At 38.1% G+C, this 20,214-nt stretch overlaps 1 protein-coding gene across 4 annotated transcripts in view; it reads left to right on the top strand.

The window, feature by feature from the left end:
• The window catches only part of LOC131066004 (selenium-binding protein 2), an 82,504-nt gene that overhangs the window by 61,103 nt on the left and 1,187 nt on the right, over positions 1 to 20,214 (top strand). For all 4 annotated transcript variants that reach the window (XM_058000671.2, XM_058000670.2, XM_058000674.2 and 1 more), the window contains exons 4-7: positions 16,980 to 17,175; positions 17,503 to 17,730; positions 18,923 to 19,154; positions 19,961 to 20,068. In XM_058000671.2, the coding sequence (XP_057856654.2) occupies positions 16,980 to 17,175; positions 17,503 to 17,730; positions 18,923 to 19,154; positions 19,961 to 20,068 (764 nt within the window). The remainder of the gene's footprint in view (positions 1 to 16,979; positions 17,176 to 17,502; positions 17,731 to 18,922; positions 19,155 to 19,960; positions 20,069 to 20,214) is intronic.

Genomic DNA, 20,214 nt, shown 5'->3' with positions numbered 1-20,214 from the left:
GCCCTTAAGAGGTAATGTCTAAACTTTTTAATGGCTTTGACCAATGCGTATGCCTGTTTTTCAATATTGGGATATCTGAGTTCCGCATCTTTCAACGGGGTACTCATGAATGCAATTGGGTTCTCGTCCTTCTCTTCACTCCTCTGGGTGAGAATAGCCGCACAAGTGTATTCAGAGGCGAAGGAATACAGGTAGAAAGGTTTCATATAATCAGGACTGATCAGTACTGGTGCTTCTGCGATTGCCGACTTTATCTCCTCGAATGCTCTCTTGGCCTGTGTCGACCATTCAATTTTCGCATCTTTCTTCAACATCTCATTCAAAGGCTTGACTATCTCGGCAAACCTGGTGATGAATTTTCTGACAAAGTTGATCTTGCCGAAAAATGATTTGAGTTCCTTCTTACTGGCTGACAAGTTGATGGTTGATATAGCCTTCACTCTTTCAGGATCAATAGAGATTCCCCTTTTTGAAATGACATGTCCTAACAGCTTTCCTTCCGTTACCCCAAATATGTATTTCTTCGGATTGAGAGAAACACCATATCTTTTGCACTTTTGGAAGACTCTTCTTAAATCATCCACATGATCTTCCCTTTTTCTGGAGAAAACTGTGATATCGTCCTTGTATATGATAATGCATTTCCCAATTAGGTCTCTGAAGGCAATATCCATGGCTCTTTGAAATGTGGCCCCAGCATTGATAAGCCCAAAAGGCATTCTTTTGTATGCAAATGTTCCCCACTTGGTAGTGAAAGCGGTCTTCAGTCGATCTTCAAGCTCGACCAATACTTGATTATAATCTGAATATCTGTCCAGAAAAGACATCATCTGTGATCCGTTGACAATCTGCAATACTTCATCCAGTGATGGCAGTGGATAATTGTCCTTTTCTGAAGCTCAGTTGAGGTTTCTGAAATCGACACACAATCTGATCTCTCCATTCTTTTTCCTGACAGGAACCAGGTTGGCGACCCATGTCGAATGTCTTACTGGAAAGATGATTTTGGCTGAGAGCAGCTTCTTAACCTCTTGATATATTAGGGTTCCAGTAAAGGATTGATTGGCCTTTGTCTTTGTCTAAACGGTTTGCTTCCTGGCTTCAAAGGGATCGTGTGAGTGATGATTGCAGTATCATAAGTCTTGAGATCTTCATAACTCCAAGCGATGACATCTGGGAAATCTCTTAAACCTTTTAGGATACCGTTTCTTTCTTGTGCAGTGTAGGCCTTTCCAATGAACACATTCTTAACTTGTCTACCATCACCAACATTGATTGTGTCACACACGTTTCCTTCCAAGCTGTGGCTTTTCATTTCTCTCAATTTGTCAGGATCAAAGATTCTTTCTAACTCCACCATTCCTTTTGGAATAGTGTTTGTTTTCAAATTCAACACTCCTTCTGCATCCAATTCTGCTCCCTCCACTTCTTCTTCATCAATGATTTGGGCTAAGAAGACATCCGTGTTGGTCAAGAAATCCAATATATGCTTGTCATCTTCAAAAACTTGAAAATTGGTGATGTTATCTGGGATTGAAGGTACTGAGGTTAGCTCTACTGTGAACTTCTTCAATCCTTCCATTGCTAATGGTATCAAAGAGCTGGCAGCTTGTGCAAGAGAATTAGCCACTTGATTCTGATGCCTGTATATGGACTTGATATTGAATGCCTCAAAACTTTCGATGAGGTCCCAAACTCGATTCCGGTATCTAGTTAGCCTTTTGTCATGACACACATATTGCCTTCTGATTTGTCTTATAGCTATTTTTGAGTCTCCATACACTTGCAGTATTTTAGCTTTCTTTTTGATAGCCAGCAATAACCCATGAATCAAGGATTCATATTTAGCCACATTGTTGGTGCAAGAAAATTGTAGCCTATGAGCGGTGAGGTAAGTTTCTCTTGTCGGACTAATTAATTCGAAGCCTCCTCCAGATCCTTGTTTGGATTTAGATCCATCGAACCTTAATGTCCATATTGAATTTCCTTGGTCTTCCGTCTCTTGGTCCTCTTGGCTTTCGACTGTTGTGTTGGATAGAATTTCATCTTCTGAGGAACTTTCAACTCCTGGGTCTTCAATTTCTTCTACAATCAATGTCTGTGGGACCCTCTTGTATACTTGTTCTAATGCAGTCTGGCACAAAGCACAGGATAGTTTTGAATGGACGACATTATGTATCCTACACCAGTTGGGGAGGAGTAGATCTCGGATGGACGCCATGTTGCCAAGTTGCATACTTTGTTGCACATTCCTGTGGACAAATTTTCTAAAATTTTCAAACATTCCATCATCCTCTTGGTCGGATCCTTGGTCACTTTCCATGACAATTTCTGTAGATTCCATCACTTCTTGTTGACTGTATTTGTCTTGCAGGTTCTGTATCATCAAGACTTCTTCTACTTTAGGTTTGTATGTGCCTAAATCCGTTTCTAAGAATAGGACTTCATTATCTTCTCCATACTTAGTTATCATAAGTCTCAATCTTGGAGTACTGTCGATTTTGATTTGGTTTGGAACTCCTCTCCAGGGTAGCCACATATGTGCAAAGTCCGTTGACACATACCCATTCAACTTTCGTGACCAATCTCTACTCAGAAGCATCCCATATGAGTCGGGGATATCTACGACTGATATGTCTATGAAATTTTGAACCCTTGGGTCTGCAGCTAATTGCATGTGGATATTGTTCAATTCTCCCATGACTGGAACTTTTGTCTTGTCTAATTGAGTGACTTTCCTTCTGGTGGGAGTAGGAGTTATACCTAGTCTCTGATAGACAGCCAGGGGCATCACATTACTAGAAGCTCCTAAATCATAGAGGCAGTTGTGCAATAATTTCCCAAAAATTCTGACTGACAGCAGGAACGGGGCTGGCTCGTCTTTTCCTTGGCAAAGGATCGAGGGATCTTTATCATGTTCTTGATTCTTTACTTCATTGACCTTCGGATTGTTACTCTTTTCTGATGTTTCCTCTTTTGAATCGTCCGTCTTCTTTAGAGGCTTTCCCTTTTTGATCGCATCTTTCCTAATGGCAACCCCTTTTTTTGGAAGAATCTGACTTGTAGTGAGACTTTCTTTGACGGCGGGCTGAGTTTTCTTAACCTCGCCTCTTTTGAGTAACACCTTGCCTTCTAACATATTTTCTTTTTTGGCTGGGAAGGCTATGGTTTGGACCATACATTCGTCTTGTTCAGATTGTTGCTTGTTATCAGCTTCATCTTGAATTACATTGATGGTGGTTTGAACGTTGTTGGCCATTTCCTTGGACGTGTTCTGAACATTTGGCCTTACTGTGTTTGAATCATTCAGACTATTAATCACAGCATCTTTATTCTCTGATACCTTCAATAGCTCATAAAGCGGCAGCCTAATTTTAACTTTCTTTGAGTTCTTCCAACACCAACATAGCCAGCCTTTTCATTTCATCCTTTGCGGGAGGAGGAATATTCCTTTGCCTGTATTCTCACACGTCTTGTGGATACTCCGGATTATTACTAGCCTGTGGATCTGGAGGAGTAGAGAAATTGTTTGGAGGGATCGATGTTGTCATAGGTTCTTGATTTCTCTGATTCCTTTGGTATACTCTCGGACCTACACCTCCTGAGGATTGGTGGAATACTTCTTTTATCCCCTCAACTAGGACGCTATTATTCAAAGGCGGGAAATAATACTTTGAGTCTTCGACAGGTTCATTTGCTGATGCAGGTGGAAACTCGGAACCAGGAGGTAACATTGGTCCATTAGCCGACTCTGGTGGAAATCTCCCATTTTGAGCTTGGTTATTTTCTCCTCTTGGTAAATGTTTGTAGCTTTCCACAACCATGGCTTGATCGTACTGAGTAGTTGGGACCATTTCATATCCTGTTGTAGGAGGATTTTCAGGTGGATCATTGCTACGCATCTCCTGCTGGAATATGTCGGCTGCAATTTTGAATTTAGGACATTGCAACTCGGAATGTTGGTTTGTATTGTGGAGTCTACGCCAGCTGGACAAGGCCGCCTCTGCTAGAAACACTTTACTGGTAGGGTGATTCTCTTGATTCTGTGAACTTGATGGGTTGTCTAATGGCGTCACCACGTTTCCATTATTAGGAGCTGTATTCCATGTTCTCCTTTGAAAGCCTTGGTTGTTGTTTCCTTGATAGTTGTTCCTGAAACCTTGATTTTTATTTCCTTGGAAATTTTGATTGTTTGCATGTTGGCCTTGGTTGATCCTTTGCATGCTTTGAAGTTGATTATTCCGATTCCTCAAATGAGTTACCTCGGTTGATAGCTTCTTGACTTGTTCGATCAACTCTTTCATTTCATCCTTTTCTTCCTGTGTTCTTGAAGAGTTTGTTGCATTTTGCAGGTACACAGGTTGTGTTGGTGGGGCTTGTGAAAGTGCAACTCCGGGATGAAGCACCAGCTGGTTTGCCGGCTGCATGTTAGGATATGTTGCTTGTGGAATAGGATTCATTACTGGAGTATGGTTGGCCAATGCCATACTAACTGCTTGTATTTGGTTTGGTGCTGCAGTAGGTCCCATATGAAGTAGCGGCCCGGTAATATTTTGTCCCATGTGCTTACTGACCTCAATAGCTTTTGCATATGTTGCGTTTAAATCATTTGGGATAGGATGTGTCCTTACGAAAATGGCGGTAAGATGATCTAAGGCTCCATAATAGATCTCCCTTGGGTCAGCAATGAGGTAGGGATGTCCTAACATCGTGTATGCCCTGTGGAACTGTTGACGTGTATTTTGTACACAATCAAACACAGAATAAAATACCCAAGGGTACCTTATCCTCTCTTGAATAAAGCCTCTGAATGCTGAAGATGTCGCGAAAGGTTCAATCGGGATGACTTCAAGGTTCTTGTATGTAAGGTCTCTACGTGTGGATGAGCTCTTTGTGGTATGATGTGATTTGCTGGAATCACAAGGGGACTTACATTTGATGAGTGAACGTCTGATCTGCTTTGAATATTGTTGGAACACAGGATTTTCACTAGCTTAGATTTGAAAAAAGGAAGAAAGATGAGGGCGAGGAAAGAATCTAATCCTAATACTAAGAATGTAAGAGCAATGAATGATCTTTGATGAAATTCTAACTAAGTCTTGTTTTGACATCGCAGGACCATCTCCACAAGGTTAGTGCGATCTTCGAAGGAAAGCTTTATGATGTTCAAATCATCATTGCAGGCATAGACACCATCAAGCTGATGCATGAAGAAGCAACAATTGAAGTTAAACTTAAGCTGAATGATTCCAGTTGACTACACAAGGCAAGTCTGCAATCAACAAACTGCAAGTAGTATGGATATGCGAATTTCACCATCAATCAAGCACATTTCTTCCACTCATCTAATAACATGAAATCAAATATGAGAAGTATAAAGACCATGCAAATTGTCGAATCGACCCATAAATTTCACCATTTCTTCAATGAAGTTTTACAAGTCTCTTACAACAACATCTTGGCAACAACCTTTGCCTTCTCTCTCTACTCTACTCTAATTGCTATTCTATCAACTAGCTAACTACTCTCTATTCACTAACTCCTTTCTAACTGCTTCCAACTCCTATTCTATTCTATTCTATTACCTTTACAAATGAAATGTTAGGGCTTATATAGTGCCCTCAATACAATTCGATGGCTTAGATCGATTTGAGATCAATGGCCAAGATTCAACAATGAAAACCCTAATTAGGGTTTGTTACAACCATTACATAACATTTAATGCTTGACCAATGATAAAATTGTATTGCTTGGACACATGTCCTCTCTGGAAAATTCCACCAATGAATAGCCGGGGTAGGTACATCGAAGTATGTGTCACCTTCCATGAGTTATGTACATTGAATCTGGACGTGCTGAGGTGGACCACATTGACTGGAGAAGTGATGACTAGGATGCCACCTCGTCTGACACTTGTAACTTGGTAGATATTCAACTTGGTGTTGTTGAGAAGCTAGCTTTAATTAATTCTTCTGGAACTATCTGCTTCTTCAACGAACCCTTGCTCTAACTTCTTTCGTCTTTGATGTGCAGGACGATTGATGTACCTCGCCTTGGAATGCTGGATTGGAAGAGGTCGCCCTTGTCCTTGCTTGATCATCTTGGAGGAGACCGTCCTTGATCTGGCTTGATTTTCCTTGAGGAGAGTCTTCCGACTTGTAGATCTTTCGAACTTGGGAGTTGCCATCTTGATACCTACACAACATTTCACAATTAATAATATATCTTGAAGTGTAGAAATTAGGATTCAAAAGGAAGATTTAAGATTTTAAATAGGAAACTTCATGATAAATCTTGAGTTATCATTTCCTAATTAACCATGTAATACTTAGATATTTCCAAAAAATGTCTAAAAAATCAAACCTTGAACAAGGGTGTCAAGATGATTTCGCCATACCTCCTCTTGAGAATTAACTCTAAGAAATGATGCAAAAATAGGAGAATTTGCTAGGCAAAATGTAGATCAAGACTCCCTTTAGCAAAATGCGCCCCCTTTAGTCTTCACAAGCATCAACTCCACCACCTTAAGTCTTCAACACTTAAGATAATTCACTCCAAATAGGCTAGCTTTCGCACCTCCTTCCTTGCTTCTCCAAATCGCACTTGAAACAATGAGTGAATGATTTGAATAATGAAAACACACCCCAAATATATAGAGCGCTCACCATTTCATTTCCCATAGGCCGACTTAGCAAATAAAAGGTGAAATAATAAATAAAACCTCAAAAGGAGTAGGCCGACTTTCCAAATAAAGGCAAAATAATGCCTTGTGCGCTCAACTTTTAATTTTTTATTTCACAAAAATTAATTTTAAATGCCTTTATAATAGAAATTCAATTTTTTGAGGCCCAAAATTAATTTATTAAATGCCAATTTAATTTAATTTTTTCAAATATTTCGAAGTTGATGATTTTGGCATTTCATGCGATTTGGAGGATATTAACGCCCAAGTAGAAAATAGTGAATGCCAATAACTTTGCTCTGGTCCCTTGGAGAGGGACAGGAGCGCCTTTTCACTTTTGTCCTCAATCCTTCATTTTTTAATTGCCAATTCACGTTGTGGGGCTAGCAATGATCCCTTTTGTCCCTTCAGTGCATGTTCAACTCGTTTTTTGCAAGGCAAAATTGATGTTCTAGAGATTTTCGCCCTGGTCCTTCAGTGAGGGACAGGAGCGCCTTTTGCATTTGGCCTAGGATCATCAAGTTTTTGGAGTCAAACCTTTGTTCATCATGATTTAGAAGACCTTTCCAATCTTGCTCAACTTTGCCTTAGCATAATCTCGGAGGGAAATTGTTGATTTTATAAAAATCGCCCTGGTTCTTTAGTGAGGGACAGGAGCGCCTTTTGCATCCATTGCGCAAATTCTTGATCATATCAACCTCAAGGCATTTTAAACATCATTTCAAATTCGCGCCTTGGCTTAGATTTGTCCAAACTTGGCAAGAAGGACTGGACATTAGGTTTTTCGCCCTGGTCCCTTGGAGAGGGACAGGAGCGATTTTGCAAATCCAAGCTTATCCGTCCTTTGTTAGCCTTCCAAATTATATTCAATGGATAAATCATGTTTTCCTTGGTCTCTTCAAATCATAAAATTGTCTTGATCCTGCAAGAACAGTGCAAATTTGAAATTCAAGCTCCGGTCCTTCAGTGAGGGACAGGAGCGAATTTTGTCTTCTAGGCCAAAATGCTTCACTTTTCACCATGAAATGTCTTGGCTAAGGAAGATATCATCTTGTTACACGCCATGAATAAGAGTTCAAGTCTAAGAAAGGTCTAAAAATGTGTATATAAAGAAAATTGCTCTGGTCCCTTGGTGAGGGACAGGAGCGCTTTTACCTTTGTAGACAAAAACTCCATCATTTCATTGACTTTGATCAAGTCTGGATGCTCTATCATGCTCATTTCGTCCTTCACCATGCCTTTGATGTTTCAATCTGACCAAACAAGACCAGGAATGACTCAAATAAGCCCCTTTCGCCCTGGTCCCTTAGTGAGGGACAGGAGCGCTTCGCTTTGGACCCCTAGAGAGGGATAGGAGCGCTTATCGCTCTGGACCCTCAGTGAAGGATAGGAGCGTTTTTTGACTTTTTGAACTCTCTATCAGGATAATTTTTACGGAATATAACATTTAAGTATAAGAACTTTAAGTTATATTCCATATATACTTTCAGGATGTTTGAGAGTGGTTTCAGACCTCCAGGAGTTATATAGCAAAATCTAGTTTTTGGAGGTTTTTCAGTTTCCAGACTTAGTCAAATTTCAGGATCAGGTCATTCAGACTTAGCCAAATTTCAGGATCAGGACATCACTCAAGCCGGACTTGCTATCCTATTGATCTCCCCGACAGCACTCAAAATGCAAAGGCTAACTAACAAAACCCTAAAAGACCAAAAAACAAACCCTAAAAGGCAAAAAAGCAAGGGTCCCCATTTGCAATGGGGCGATGTGTGAAAACGTCACAACAGGAACTTGTTGTTGAAAGAAGTGATCGGCTCATGTTCTCTCCTTCGAATCTCAACAAACTGTCTATACAGCTTGGCTGGTGTGGTTGGTATACCAAACTTTGCAATGAATGCATCCTTCATTGCATCCCAAGTCCTGATTGATCTTGTTGGTAAGTGAATGAACCAGAAGTATGCTTCTTCTCCCAAAGAATAGGGAAAGAGCCTACATGCTACATCTCCATATTCGACTCGCCTGTTACGAAGAAGATCTTCGAACATCTTGATATGGTCCTCCGCTGTACGATTGAAATCATTGACATTGAATTTGGGACAAAAATTCTCCGGATTCTTTGGCATGTCATGATAGATTGCAAATTCTAATGGTGATGGATTGTTGATCATCCAAGTAGCGCCGTTGCGCACGTGAGCAGGAGGAGGAGGAGGAGCATTGTGAGCCATCATGCTTCCCGAAGTTTGAAAGCTTGACAGGAGACTTGATGAACCGGCCTGGCTTGCTGGTTGAGAAATTGCCTGGATACTTGCTTGAATTGCCTCTTGTACTTGTTCTTGAAGAGACAGAGCTTGTGATGACTCAGAAGTGCCTTCTAATCTTGACTCAGATTCCCTTGGAGTATCTTCTCTTTTGACCCGCTTCGACCTTGAAGTGAATCGAAGTTCAATCAGACTTTTGGTGCCTGGTGTAGACCTCAATATTCTTTGATGTTTTTCGGGTGAGAAAGAACCAATACGATCCAGTGTGAAGATCTGTTTTGTGGAGATTACTGGAGGTTCCTTTGATTGCGAAGTTCTCTGGCGATGGCTCTTTGGCGTTCTTCAGCTCTGTCTGCTTCTTATTCCAAAATGATTCTAACTCTGTTATACTCAGCTTCACTTCTCCTTAAGTTCCACGCTAGGTCGTTCAATCCTGAAACAATGTCTTCTTGAATGTTGCCTATTTCCAAATTAGGTTGCACCACCTCATTCAATCCTCTATGCGGCAACACCATTGTGATACATGCTTATGCTGAAAAGATTTTTTTTTGATTTTGTGGATAGTACTGTTCCTTTTGATGATCAAACTTTCGTGTAAAGGCCCTCCTTCTAGCGCCAATTCTGTTGACATGTATTTTGTACACAACCAAATGCAGAATAAAATACCCAAATGGTACCTTATCCTCTCTTGATTAAAGCCTCTGAATGCTGAAGATATCGCGAAAGGGATCAATCAGGATGACTTCAAGGTTCTTCGTTGTAGGATCTCTACGTGTGGATAAGCACCAGTGGTCGTTGTATATGCTGTTTCTTCAAGGGGTCTTACGTACTTTCTGAGAAAACTTGTCCGTGTTACTCTCTTTTGACTACAGGAACAGGATTTTCCTAATACTAACAGATTCTCAAAAAATAGCAAAAGATAAGGGTTTCAAGGGATGAATGCTAATCTAATCCTAAGAATGACTCAATGTAGGCTAGACTTGGTGAGATTCTACCAATTTCAGTGTTGCCAAGAAATTACAACTCTACTGGAATTGATGCGATCTTCTAAGGTGATTCAGTGATTTTCAAATCATCAAGGATATAGATACTATCATAGAGATACATATCAATATTTCAACAATGATTGAATTTTCAAGCAATCTGAATATCTCCAGTTGACCACATGAGGCGTCCTTACAATCAACAAGAAGCTAGTGGTTTGGAACATGAATCTCACCAAAGATCAGGCACAACACTTAGTCCTTCAAACTTAAACTTAAATACTACTTCGACTGAGAATGATTCAAGAAGATAAACAATCATGAAGATAGCCACAAGTATTGCAATAAAACACCATAACTTCAATATTTTATTGATCTCAAAGCCAAATAGACAGCAATTGTTCAAAATTCTTTCTTCACTACTCAATCTTGCTACACAATAACTTTCTTCTCTCTAAGCTCTCTCTCTTCTCTAACTTCTAACTATTATCAAAATGAAAATGAGTGAGGGTATATATAGCATCCTCAAATACAATGAATGGCCCAGATCGAAAGAAGATCAATGGCTGAGATTTTGACGCCTAAACCCTAATTAGGGTTTGTTATAAAAAAGGTCCCCATTTAGATAAACATCATTAAATGCATAGACAATATTTAATTGGCACAAATATCGAGGAAACATAGACCAATAGGAATTAAGCTGCCACATCATCCTATAACAACTTTTCATCTAGAATTTTGTTCCCTTTCCTATGCTCTTTCTTGGCATATCCAACGAATCTGGACACAATTCCCTCAATCTCAGCAATGGGAATCTCAGGGAGATTCTTCATTCATTCTTCCAAGTGAAGGACTTGATCAAAAGCAGTGAGAAGAGCTGTCTCCCATCCAGGTTCAAGTTTTTTGATCTTCTCAATCAGGAACAGGAGCATGAAATCTCCTCAGTAAAATTTTTGGAAAATCTATTTTTAGACACCAAATCTTATTAGAATCCATAAAGTTTTGCAGATTTGGACTCGTGAGAGAATTCTCTATCTCTGGGACCTGGGTCCTAAATTTTAGGAAAATTCCTAAAAAATAGGAAATGTGGCAAATTGGTCAAAAAGCTCCTTGCAAACATGATGAATTCAAAGACCACAAAAATTCCTTCCTCAGGGAAGAATTGCGCCCAAGAAGAAGAAATTCCAGGAAGGTGAAAATTTGGCTTAGTGTTGGAAATTCCTTCCTTCAGGACAAAATTCCAGGAAAGGTGAAAAATTGACTAAGTGTTTGAAATTTCTTCCTTCAGGACATAGTTCTTGGAAATCATGAAAATTGGCTAAGGCATGAAGAATTTCCTTCCTTAGGGTAAGGAACAAATTTCTTTCCAAAGGAGAATTTCCTTAACAACATGAATTCTACGTCGGGATGAAGTAAAGGTGGAAAAACAAGTACTTGGCAAGGAAGGAATCAGGGATGAACTGAACAAGAAATTTCCCCCAGGAAAAGTTTTTAAAAATCCGTTCTTGGGCATCAAATCACATCCAAATTTCAAAACTTTTTACAGATTTGGATTCGTAGGAGAATTTTCTCTCTCTTCGACCGTGGAACCCTAATTTGGAAATTTTCCTAAAAAATAGGAAATGTGCAAAATTGATGAAAAACCTTCCTCGAGCAAGGAAAGTTGAAGAGACTTCAGGAAAATTCTTCCTAAATCGAATTTTCCCTCTCCAACAATTCTAGATGTGCAGGAGTGGATATACGATGACGGGGTCCACTTGCATGGCGAGGATCTATTGAACACGTGGCAGTAGAGTGGCACATTCATTACTGGAATATTTGACCAAATGGTGACCTGGTCATTTCATGTTGAATTTATGGCAGATTCTTTTTGCATGCAGTCGCTGCATGTGGAAATGATGGAGCATTTATGACATAATGGGGTGATTTTTGCATGGATGAATATTCAACGCATGTTGGGTGAAGTTGAAAGAGGTGGTGCATTCAATGCACAATGGATGCTATTTTGGGTACTTTTGAATTAATTGTATATGGGCATGATGGGTTATTAATTGGAGATTCCCACCTTGTTGCATCTTGAGTGGAGAATCTTTTAGGGAAACCCTAATTAGGGTTTTGCATGTAGCCAGGGCTTGAAGCCTATATAAAGGGGTGACCCCCCTCATTTGTGAAGGAGGGAGACTTGTATGAAATTGTTGCAATAAGTTTTTTGAGATAATAATAGTGAAACGTTGTTCTCTGATGGTGTCCACTTAAGTTATTTTTCAAAACTTGCATGGTTTCACCTTCCTCACTTAGAGTAGAATTTTATTTTCTCAGTTGTTAGATAAAGTGCTTTGATTTTCAATGGAAAATGTGATGGTGTTCGATGAATTTCCATGGTTCATACTTTTTTCATCTTGCTGATTGTAAGTTGCAGTGTAAAGTTAGTCTGAACCCCAAATTTGTGCTAAGTTCGATTGAGATTAGTCATTTGGATTGTGCTGTGTTGGGTATTCAAATGCACTTTCTCAATGTGAAAATCCTTCAACATCCTCAAAAGATTGCAACGGTTCCTGCGGAGTTGTAGTCAAACTTGGCGAAGCAGAGCTTGGTTTATTTGGAATTTGTCCACCAAAGCACTATTCATTGTTATCATTGCCCTTAGGAATAGATTTAGATCCTTCTAAACCCTTTCCCCTTTATTTTTAGTTCATTTTAGTCTGTTCGAAGCAACAACATCGCAAAATTGCTATATCCGATGATGGAGTTCCAACCACAACAAAGAAGTGAAAGAGTGATGCAAACGTAAGGCCCCTTGGATTACCAACAATCACATCAGCCAACTAAGTCCCGTCCGTAGCATAAAGGAACCTTGGAGTCGATTGTTTGAACTTCTTGCAATCTTAGCATGCAATCGTACTTTGATCAAGAGAGAGTGAAGTGACCGTTAGACAACTTTATTCTGTGTTTGACGTAGTCATAAAAAACACGTCAACAGGACCAATAGTTGCTACATCTTTGATCATTTGTTTGAAGTAAGAGAAATGTCCCACACGAAGTGGGATGGCATAATCAAAAAAGAATTTGGCAATGGAAGACTCTGTAGCTTCTCGTGCTTGCACACTAAACATAGCTTCAACTGACCCTCCCTTGTCACCACTACTTATCTTCCTCTTTTATCTTGTGCTAACTTGACTACTACTAGTAGTGGATCACATAGGCAAAGATGATTGTGCACTTGCAAAAGAAGGTGCTGAAATTGCCACAGCTTGTTTCCCCATTTCTGCCTCCATGTGCATTCTATGGCACTTTATCTTCAATTGTTCTTTTAGTGCTAGACAAGATTTAACTTCATGGCATGAACACCCAAAAAATGGGACCTTACCCTTGTGTAGCTGCCTCTAAAATCTGTCAAGCAAACATGACAATTTTACACCCTACTCTTTGAATTTTTTTCTTCCGATCCTTAGGTGTAACATATTGGAGAAGGGGTTTTTTCTTGTTGAAAGGATCCTTTGCATATTTTACCATGATTTTTGGAGGACACTTTAATAGGCTTAGTTGCTGTCCGCTACTACCCTCAACACTTTTACTTGTATTTCCACCACCCACTCATACTTCATTGTCACTACTTCTATCACCATCATTGTTGCTTATTATTTTTGAGATTGAATGCAACCTTAAATTTAAAGAAATGCAAAAAAATGCATAAAATCAGACATTTCATGCTTCAAGCTTTGAAATTTTTTTGGAAAAAATAATGAAAGGATGAAACTCACCTCTTTCAAGCTTCAAGCAAGATATTTGCCTACATTGAACCTCTTTTCCTTGTATTCCCTGCTGCTTCTCTTTCAATGGCTTGCTTTCAACCCTCTTATTACTCCACTTTTTGTCCTCACACAAATGATGAAATGAGTCAAAATGTTTTACCTATTCACCTTTAGGGCAAGCTGGGAGGTAGAGGCCCACAAAGGAATAAAGAAAATGTGTTTTTTAAAAAAAAAAAATTCCCCTTGACGTTGGGGACGTTAGGTTGCCCTCGGGATGGCTGGGGAATGTCCCAGATGTCTGGATGGCTGGACGTCCCCAACATCAAGGGGTGCCATTCCCGGGTTTCTAGGATGTGCTCGACCAAAAATGCCAGATTGGGAATATGGCGGGGACGTCTGTGGGTTGTCCCCATGCCCCCAAGATAGGGATGGGGTTTTTAGGCCCGGGGACGCATCCCCTAGTTAACATAGATCAAATACATCCAACTTTATATAGATACCCTGCCTCAGAAAACAGTTCTTAGGAAGTTTCAAACACACCTAAGAATTCTTCAACCAATGGCAAAACCCTGGTGCTCATCTTGAAATTTTTTTATAGATACCCTACCTCAGAAAATACCTCGTAGGAAGCTTCAAGCCCACCTTTCTATAGATTGAATTCTTCATCAATGGCGAACCAGCTTATGGCTGAATTGACTGACAATTGATTGAGAGTGCATGAGCTTGCCATGTATTTTTGCTGATCTTATCATCATCTATTATGATATTTCTTGAAATAAATGCAAAAATCAGAAATATGGAAGACCACTTCAAGGAGGTGTGTAATGTCCTCAATCCAAAATTTAATATCACTCTAAGATCTAGAAATTAGATTCACAAATGCTATTCCAAATTTCATCGAAATCACCAAAACTAGCTAGCTTGATTTTTTGTGATATGAGGATCATATAATCAGGTTTGAAACTGATCTATTACAGCAGCAACATAAATTAACTTCAAACTCCAATTTTTTATGCGAAATCAACAATAACTATTACAAGCGAATACCACTAATGTCATTGTAAACACCACAAACTGATTTTGTTTGATTTCCAAATGGAAAGTACATAGAATATCATCTTATACAAGATTTGATAACAGCAACAAACCCCTTAAAACACATCTAGAATCACTGCAACAAGATTAATAAGACCTGAACACAAACAATGGAAAGTTGCTCAAACTGTTGAAATCTTGAAGCTCCAATGCAACCTCTGGATGAAGTTGCTCTATGTAAACAATGGGGTTTCATCCACTATCCACCTGAAACTCATGGGTTTCTGTCCTCAAGCCTCTAATCTCCAATGGGTTTTCGTCCACTGAAATTTTTTGCAAGACATGAAGTTCATACAATACTAAATTGAGAAGTAGAAATGGCATAAAGATCAATCCCCCAACATATGCTTTGTATATATCTTGTCCTTGGCCATTTTGGTGGGAAAATAATTAATTAGAAACATTACAAATTCCCACTCCACTCTTGCTTTCCAAATTCGCTCTTGGTGGGAAAATCAATAATTAGAAATATTTCAATTTCCCACTCTACTCTTGCCAAATATTCTCTTGGTGAGAAAGTCATTAATTAGAACTATTTCAATTTCCCACTCCACTCTTGCCAAATTTTTTCTTGTTGGGAAATTCATTGATTAGAAATTTCAATTCCTACTCCATTCTTGGAGGAAAAGTCATTAATTAGAAATATTTCAAACTTCCCATTATGGCATAAAATCCAACACCAAGTGTTTCCAAATATTTTAATTTAATATTTAGATGTCCTTTTGATATTGAAAATATTTGGACATTCATCAATATAAAAATAATTATTTTTCCTAAGCTTGTCCGATTAACTCATGGAAGAATAAAACTGGTTAATATTGACCAAAATCCAATTTAACTAAAGGGGACATGATAGGGTGACCTCCAATAGTCAGTTAATAACATATGAATTGAATAATAGATGATATGATGATATGGGAGAGAGTTCTCATCCTTATTTATAGGCTTAACTATGTACATTGTAGGGACATACCCCTTCATTTTAATTAAGGAGGATCAGTCTATTAATTAATATTAATGTTAGGGGTAACCATGCCAGAAGTGATTAACTTATTAGACTTAGGAATACATAATATATACTTAGGAATATATGAAAGTATTCACATCCATTGCCTTGAGACTTAACGGGTGAAAGAAAGGAGGCTCACCATAGGACTGCTAACTTGTATTACCAACTAACCAATGGTGGACCAAAAACTCTTATAGTCTTCTACCACCACCGTGAGGGTGCACCAACCATTGGATGAAAACCTAAATGGATGGCTTGGCATTGTGGAGATCCCTTGAGTTTTGACAACTTAATGAGAATGTGGGAGCTTGACGTGTTTTTGTTGACTTCATTTCTTGGTGAGCTCAATGCTTTAGCAAACAAAAGGGGAAGGGTCACAGAATAACATGCAAAGCTTGTGACAAGTTGTGCAATAACCTTTTGACCATGTCTCTAGAGAGTGCATGGGCTGCAGGATTAAAACATGAACAAATGGTTGCTACTTTCCAAAACTGACAATATGTGTTGACAACCTTTGGGAATGCACAAGCTGATCAAAGGGCCTAGAAACTTTGTCAACATAAAAATTGGTCGACACCAAAATGAAATGAATGAACTGATGTTTGAACATCAAAACTTGAAAACAACAAAAGGCCAAATCAAAATAATATGGCCACCATAAACAAATGAATGTGGCCTTGCCACAAAATGGAGAGTGAAGACTCTATAGTTTTATCCTCCCATATTGTTATCGTATCTTAAACAAATGTTTCTCCTGCTTAAGTATATAAAGTATATGCAGTTTTGATTACATTTATATCAAATCTACATAGATTTCATGTACTGACCATATGAATGCAATGTGATATCATTCTCGATTTAGCTTTGTAATGAATTTCTCCTTTTCAGATTCATTATTATTGAGCTCTGTAAATCTGCTTGAATTGAGCCCCTTGGATATAATTGACATTTTTCATTGTTTTAGATTTTAAAGTATGGTAATATGAGCATTAGCTACATATACTTTCCACCAAATATCTTGATTTTGTTTGAATAAACAATAGGAACGAATTTTAAGTTCCATTAGTTCTTATATTAGCAATAATGCTTTCAAAATGAGTGTACTTAGTTTTTGTTTTTGAAGATAATGTCATTAGTCCAATTGCTATATTGGTTAATGCATTACTTGATATTATTCTGATGTTTTATTCTAATGTTTTCTAGGAACTGGCAGAGGAAAGCCTGACTATTTGGCCACAGTAGATGTAGATCCAGAATCTCCAACTTATTCAAAGATTGTGCACCGCTTGCCTGTGACTCATTTAGGTGATGAATTACATCATTCTGGATGGAATGCTTGTAGCTCTTGCCATGATGATGGTTCTGCACAGAGACGTTACCTTATTTTACCATCACTTGTGTAAGTTAACTTGAAACATGTTAAAATATGTTTCTCATCTATGTACTTGCAATAATTGTATAAGATCTTAGATTGATTTTTTGGGATCTCAAATGCTATAAGAATTGTTAAGACTTGTTTATACTTGATGTCTTTATTTGTGAAAGAATTCCTTGTTCATTTTCACATTACATGCTGAAATTTCTACAAATGCATTTGAAATACATATATTTTATTATTTTCTATATGTTTGCTGAATTTCTGGAAATTGAAACCTGAGAATGTTTCTGTAAAAAAATATCAATTTTAATTGCAGAAATTCTGAAATTACAAACTTTGATACTGCAGATCGGGCCGTATTTATGCCGTTGATACATCAAAGGATCCAAGAGCACCAACCCTTTACAAGGTTGTTGAGCCTGAAACTATTTACACCAAGACTGGGCTGGCATATCCACATACAGCTCATTGTCTTGCAAGTGGTGATATTTTAATCTCTTGTCTTGGAGACAAAGATGGGAATGCAGAGGGAAATGGCTTCCTTCTTCTAGATTCGGATTTGAATGTAAAAGGAAGGTAAATTCACAGATTTCAGTGATGCATATATGCTAATAAAGGAATTTTTGTTTGCTATCGAGTGATCAAACTTAAAGTTGGCACTATTTTTGAAATTCAGTTTCCCCATCAGGGATGATTTTGGCTAGACAAACTTGTTTGTTAATGATGATGGCATACTTGAGATTTCTGTCAATTTAGATTGGAACCTGCTTATAATGTGTCCCCCTTTCAATTGCTACTGTGTACAGTAAAGAATATGTGCAGGCTAAGGGAAGCTGGTACACAAACTATCTGGTGATACGTATCCAGGATTCCAGAGTACAGACAATGAAAATTAAAGACATTAGATAACCCCGTTTCAAGAACAAAGTCACCTCTTGCGAGCACGGAGCTTTATTTGCTTATCCAAGAAAAAATGATTTGGTTGTACCACTCAAATAAATGAACTTGTTGGATATCTTCTTTGAAATGCATAGAGACATGTAAAAGCCAGAGCCATAGACATTGTTCAATATAAAGCATGTAGGTTTTTCAATCGGATGAAAAGACCAAACTGACTGAAAGCAGCTGCAAGTGAGTTTAAGTTTTAGACCTAAGTAACTTTGTATCCCTCTTGTAATCCATTTTGAAGGCAAGAACATGTGTAAGAAAATGGCAAACAGCACATGAAATAGCTGCTGGTGTGCATCCTTTCAATCCCAAATAATAGATCGTAGTTCAAGCCTAAATGATACAAAACAACCTGTTGACAACACAAAGTCTCCATACAAGAGTTATGATTTCGTCTAAAGTAAATGACTTAAGAGCATTACGTTTGCTGGATGTGTTATTAATGGATCTCAAAAGCCACATTGGAAGATTAGAAATAATTTTTAGATTTAAAACATAATATAGTTTACTTTTTATTGATTGTAGCGAGTTGAGTCCAATGTCACCTAAAATTCCAATTTATACAAGCCACCTATAAAGCCTTTTTGATAGATTATTTTACTCAACTTGTCCATGGTCAAAAGCAACCTATTTTCTATATCAAATAGCAGACCATTTTTTTAATTATGTTAGTGTAGGGTCAATCTCGATCAATGTTTTTTCTTTATTGGCATCCTGTTACCTCTCCGATCAGAGATGCTTTCAAGATAATTTGGGATATATGTCTTGTCAGCAAGTATCAAACATTTGAAAATATGGTTAATTTTTAATATATTTTCAGGTGGGAGAAACAAGGTCATAGTCCCACATTTGGCTATGATTTTTGGTACCAACCACGACACAAGACAATGATTAGTTCATCCTGGGGAGCACCAGCAGCTTTTACAAAAGGATTCAATCCTCAACATGTTTCAGATGGACTATATGGAAGGCATTTGTTTGTTTATAGCTGGCCCGATGGCACATTAAAGCAAACAATTGATCTGGGTAATGAAGGGCTCATACCATTGGAGGTAAGCTTTCATAAGATGCTAAAATTATCCATGAAAACATACCTGAAGGCTAAGTCACCAGGTTCAGCCGAATTTCATCCTTGAAGTTCGAAATTCGCTGAACCAAAAAAAAAAAAAAAACAATTTAATTTTTTTTTAATTTTTTTTTTTATAAATTTTTGGCCTTCTTCTGTTAATATTTTTTAAACACATCTTTAGTCTGTCGTGAGTTGCGGCCTGTAGGAGAAGTAGTCGCAGACCCGTGATAGTCGCAGCCTGCAAGAGAAGTTCGCGTGCAATTTTTGCCTGTCGTTTGTGCCCTAGCATATGTTTCTTGTGGTTTATATTTTATAAATATGTCATCTTTTTGTAACGATTTCAAATCTATTTATCAATGTTAAACTATTTAGGCAATTTTATAGATATATTACATATATTTATTAAAACAATTTAAAAATTATATATGGCGAATTTTATTCGAATTTTATACATTTCGAATTTTTCCCTCATTGAACTTCATTCAAATTTCAAAGTTGTCGAACTTCGAATTCGAATTCGAACCTGGTGACTTACCCTGAACGAAAAGAGAATCTTTTATGGCAAATTTCATTGGTAATACACAATAGTTCTTTTCAAAAAATGACATAAAAAGAAATAATTCTGCTGTTCCCTCCTCCGGGTGTTCTTTAATTGTTAATAAAAAACAAACTGAACTATGAGGTGCTATAGCATTGTCAAAATGAGATTTATCATTAATGACAGAGTGGATCATTTTTTGTTCCACCATAGGTCTAATTTTGTTCCTGAGGTGACCTAACATTGTGCAGGTGAGATTTCTTCATGATCCATCTAAAGATACAGGTTTTGTAGGGTGTGCTTTAAGCAGCAATATGGTTCGTTTTTTCAAGAAACCAGATGGTTCCTGGGACCATGAGGTATGATAAATGCTTATGCAACGGTTTATATATTATTTATTGGTTTCTTTTTGTGAGTGCGTAGAGGGTGGGTTCGGGTATGCTTACAGTACCGCTGCTGAAAATCTCCATAGTGTAAAGTAAATTTTTGTAAAATCTGATATTTT

This window comes from Cryptomeria japonica, chromosome 3, assembly GCF_030272615.1.
Source record: "Cryptomeria japonica chromosome 3, Sugi_1.0, whole genome shotgun sequence".
Classification (NCBI taxonomy): domain Eukaryota; kingdom Viridiplantae; phylum Streptophyta; class Pinopsida; order Cupressales; family Cupressaceae; genus Cryptomeria; species Cryptomeria japonica.
This window is presented reverse-complemented; position numbering and strand designations above follow the sequence as displayed.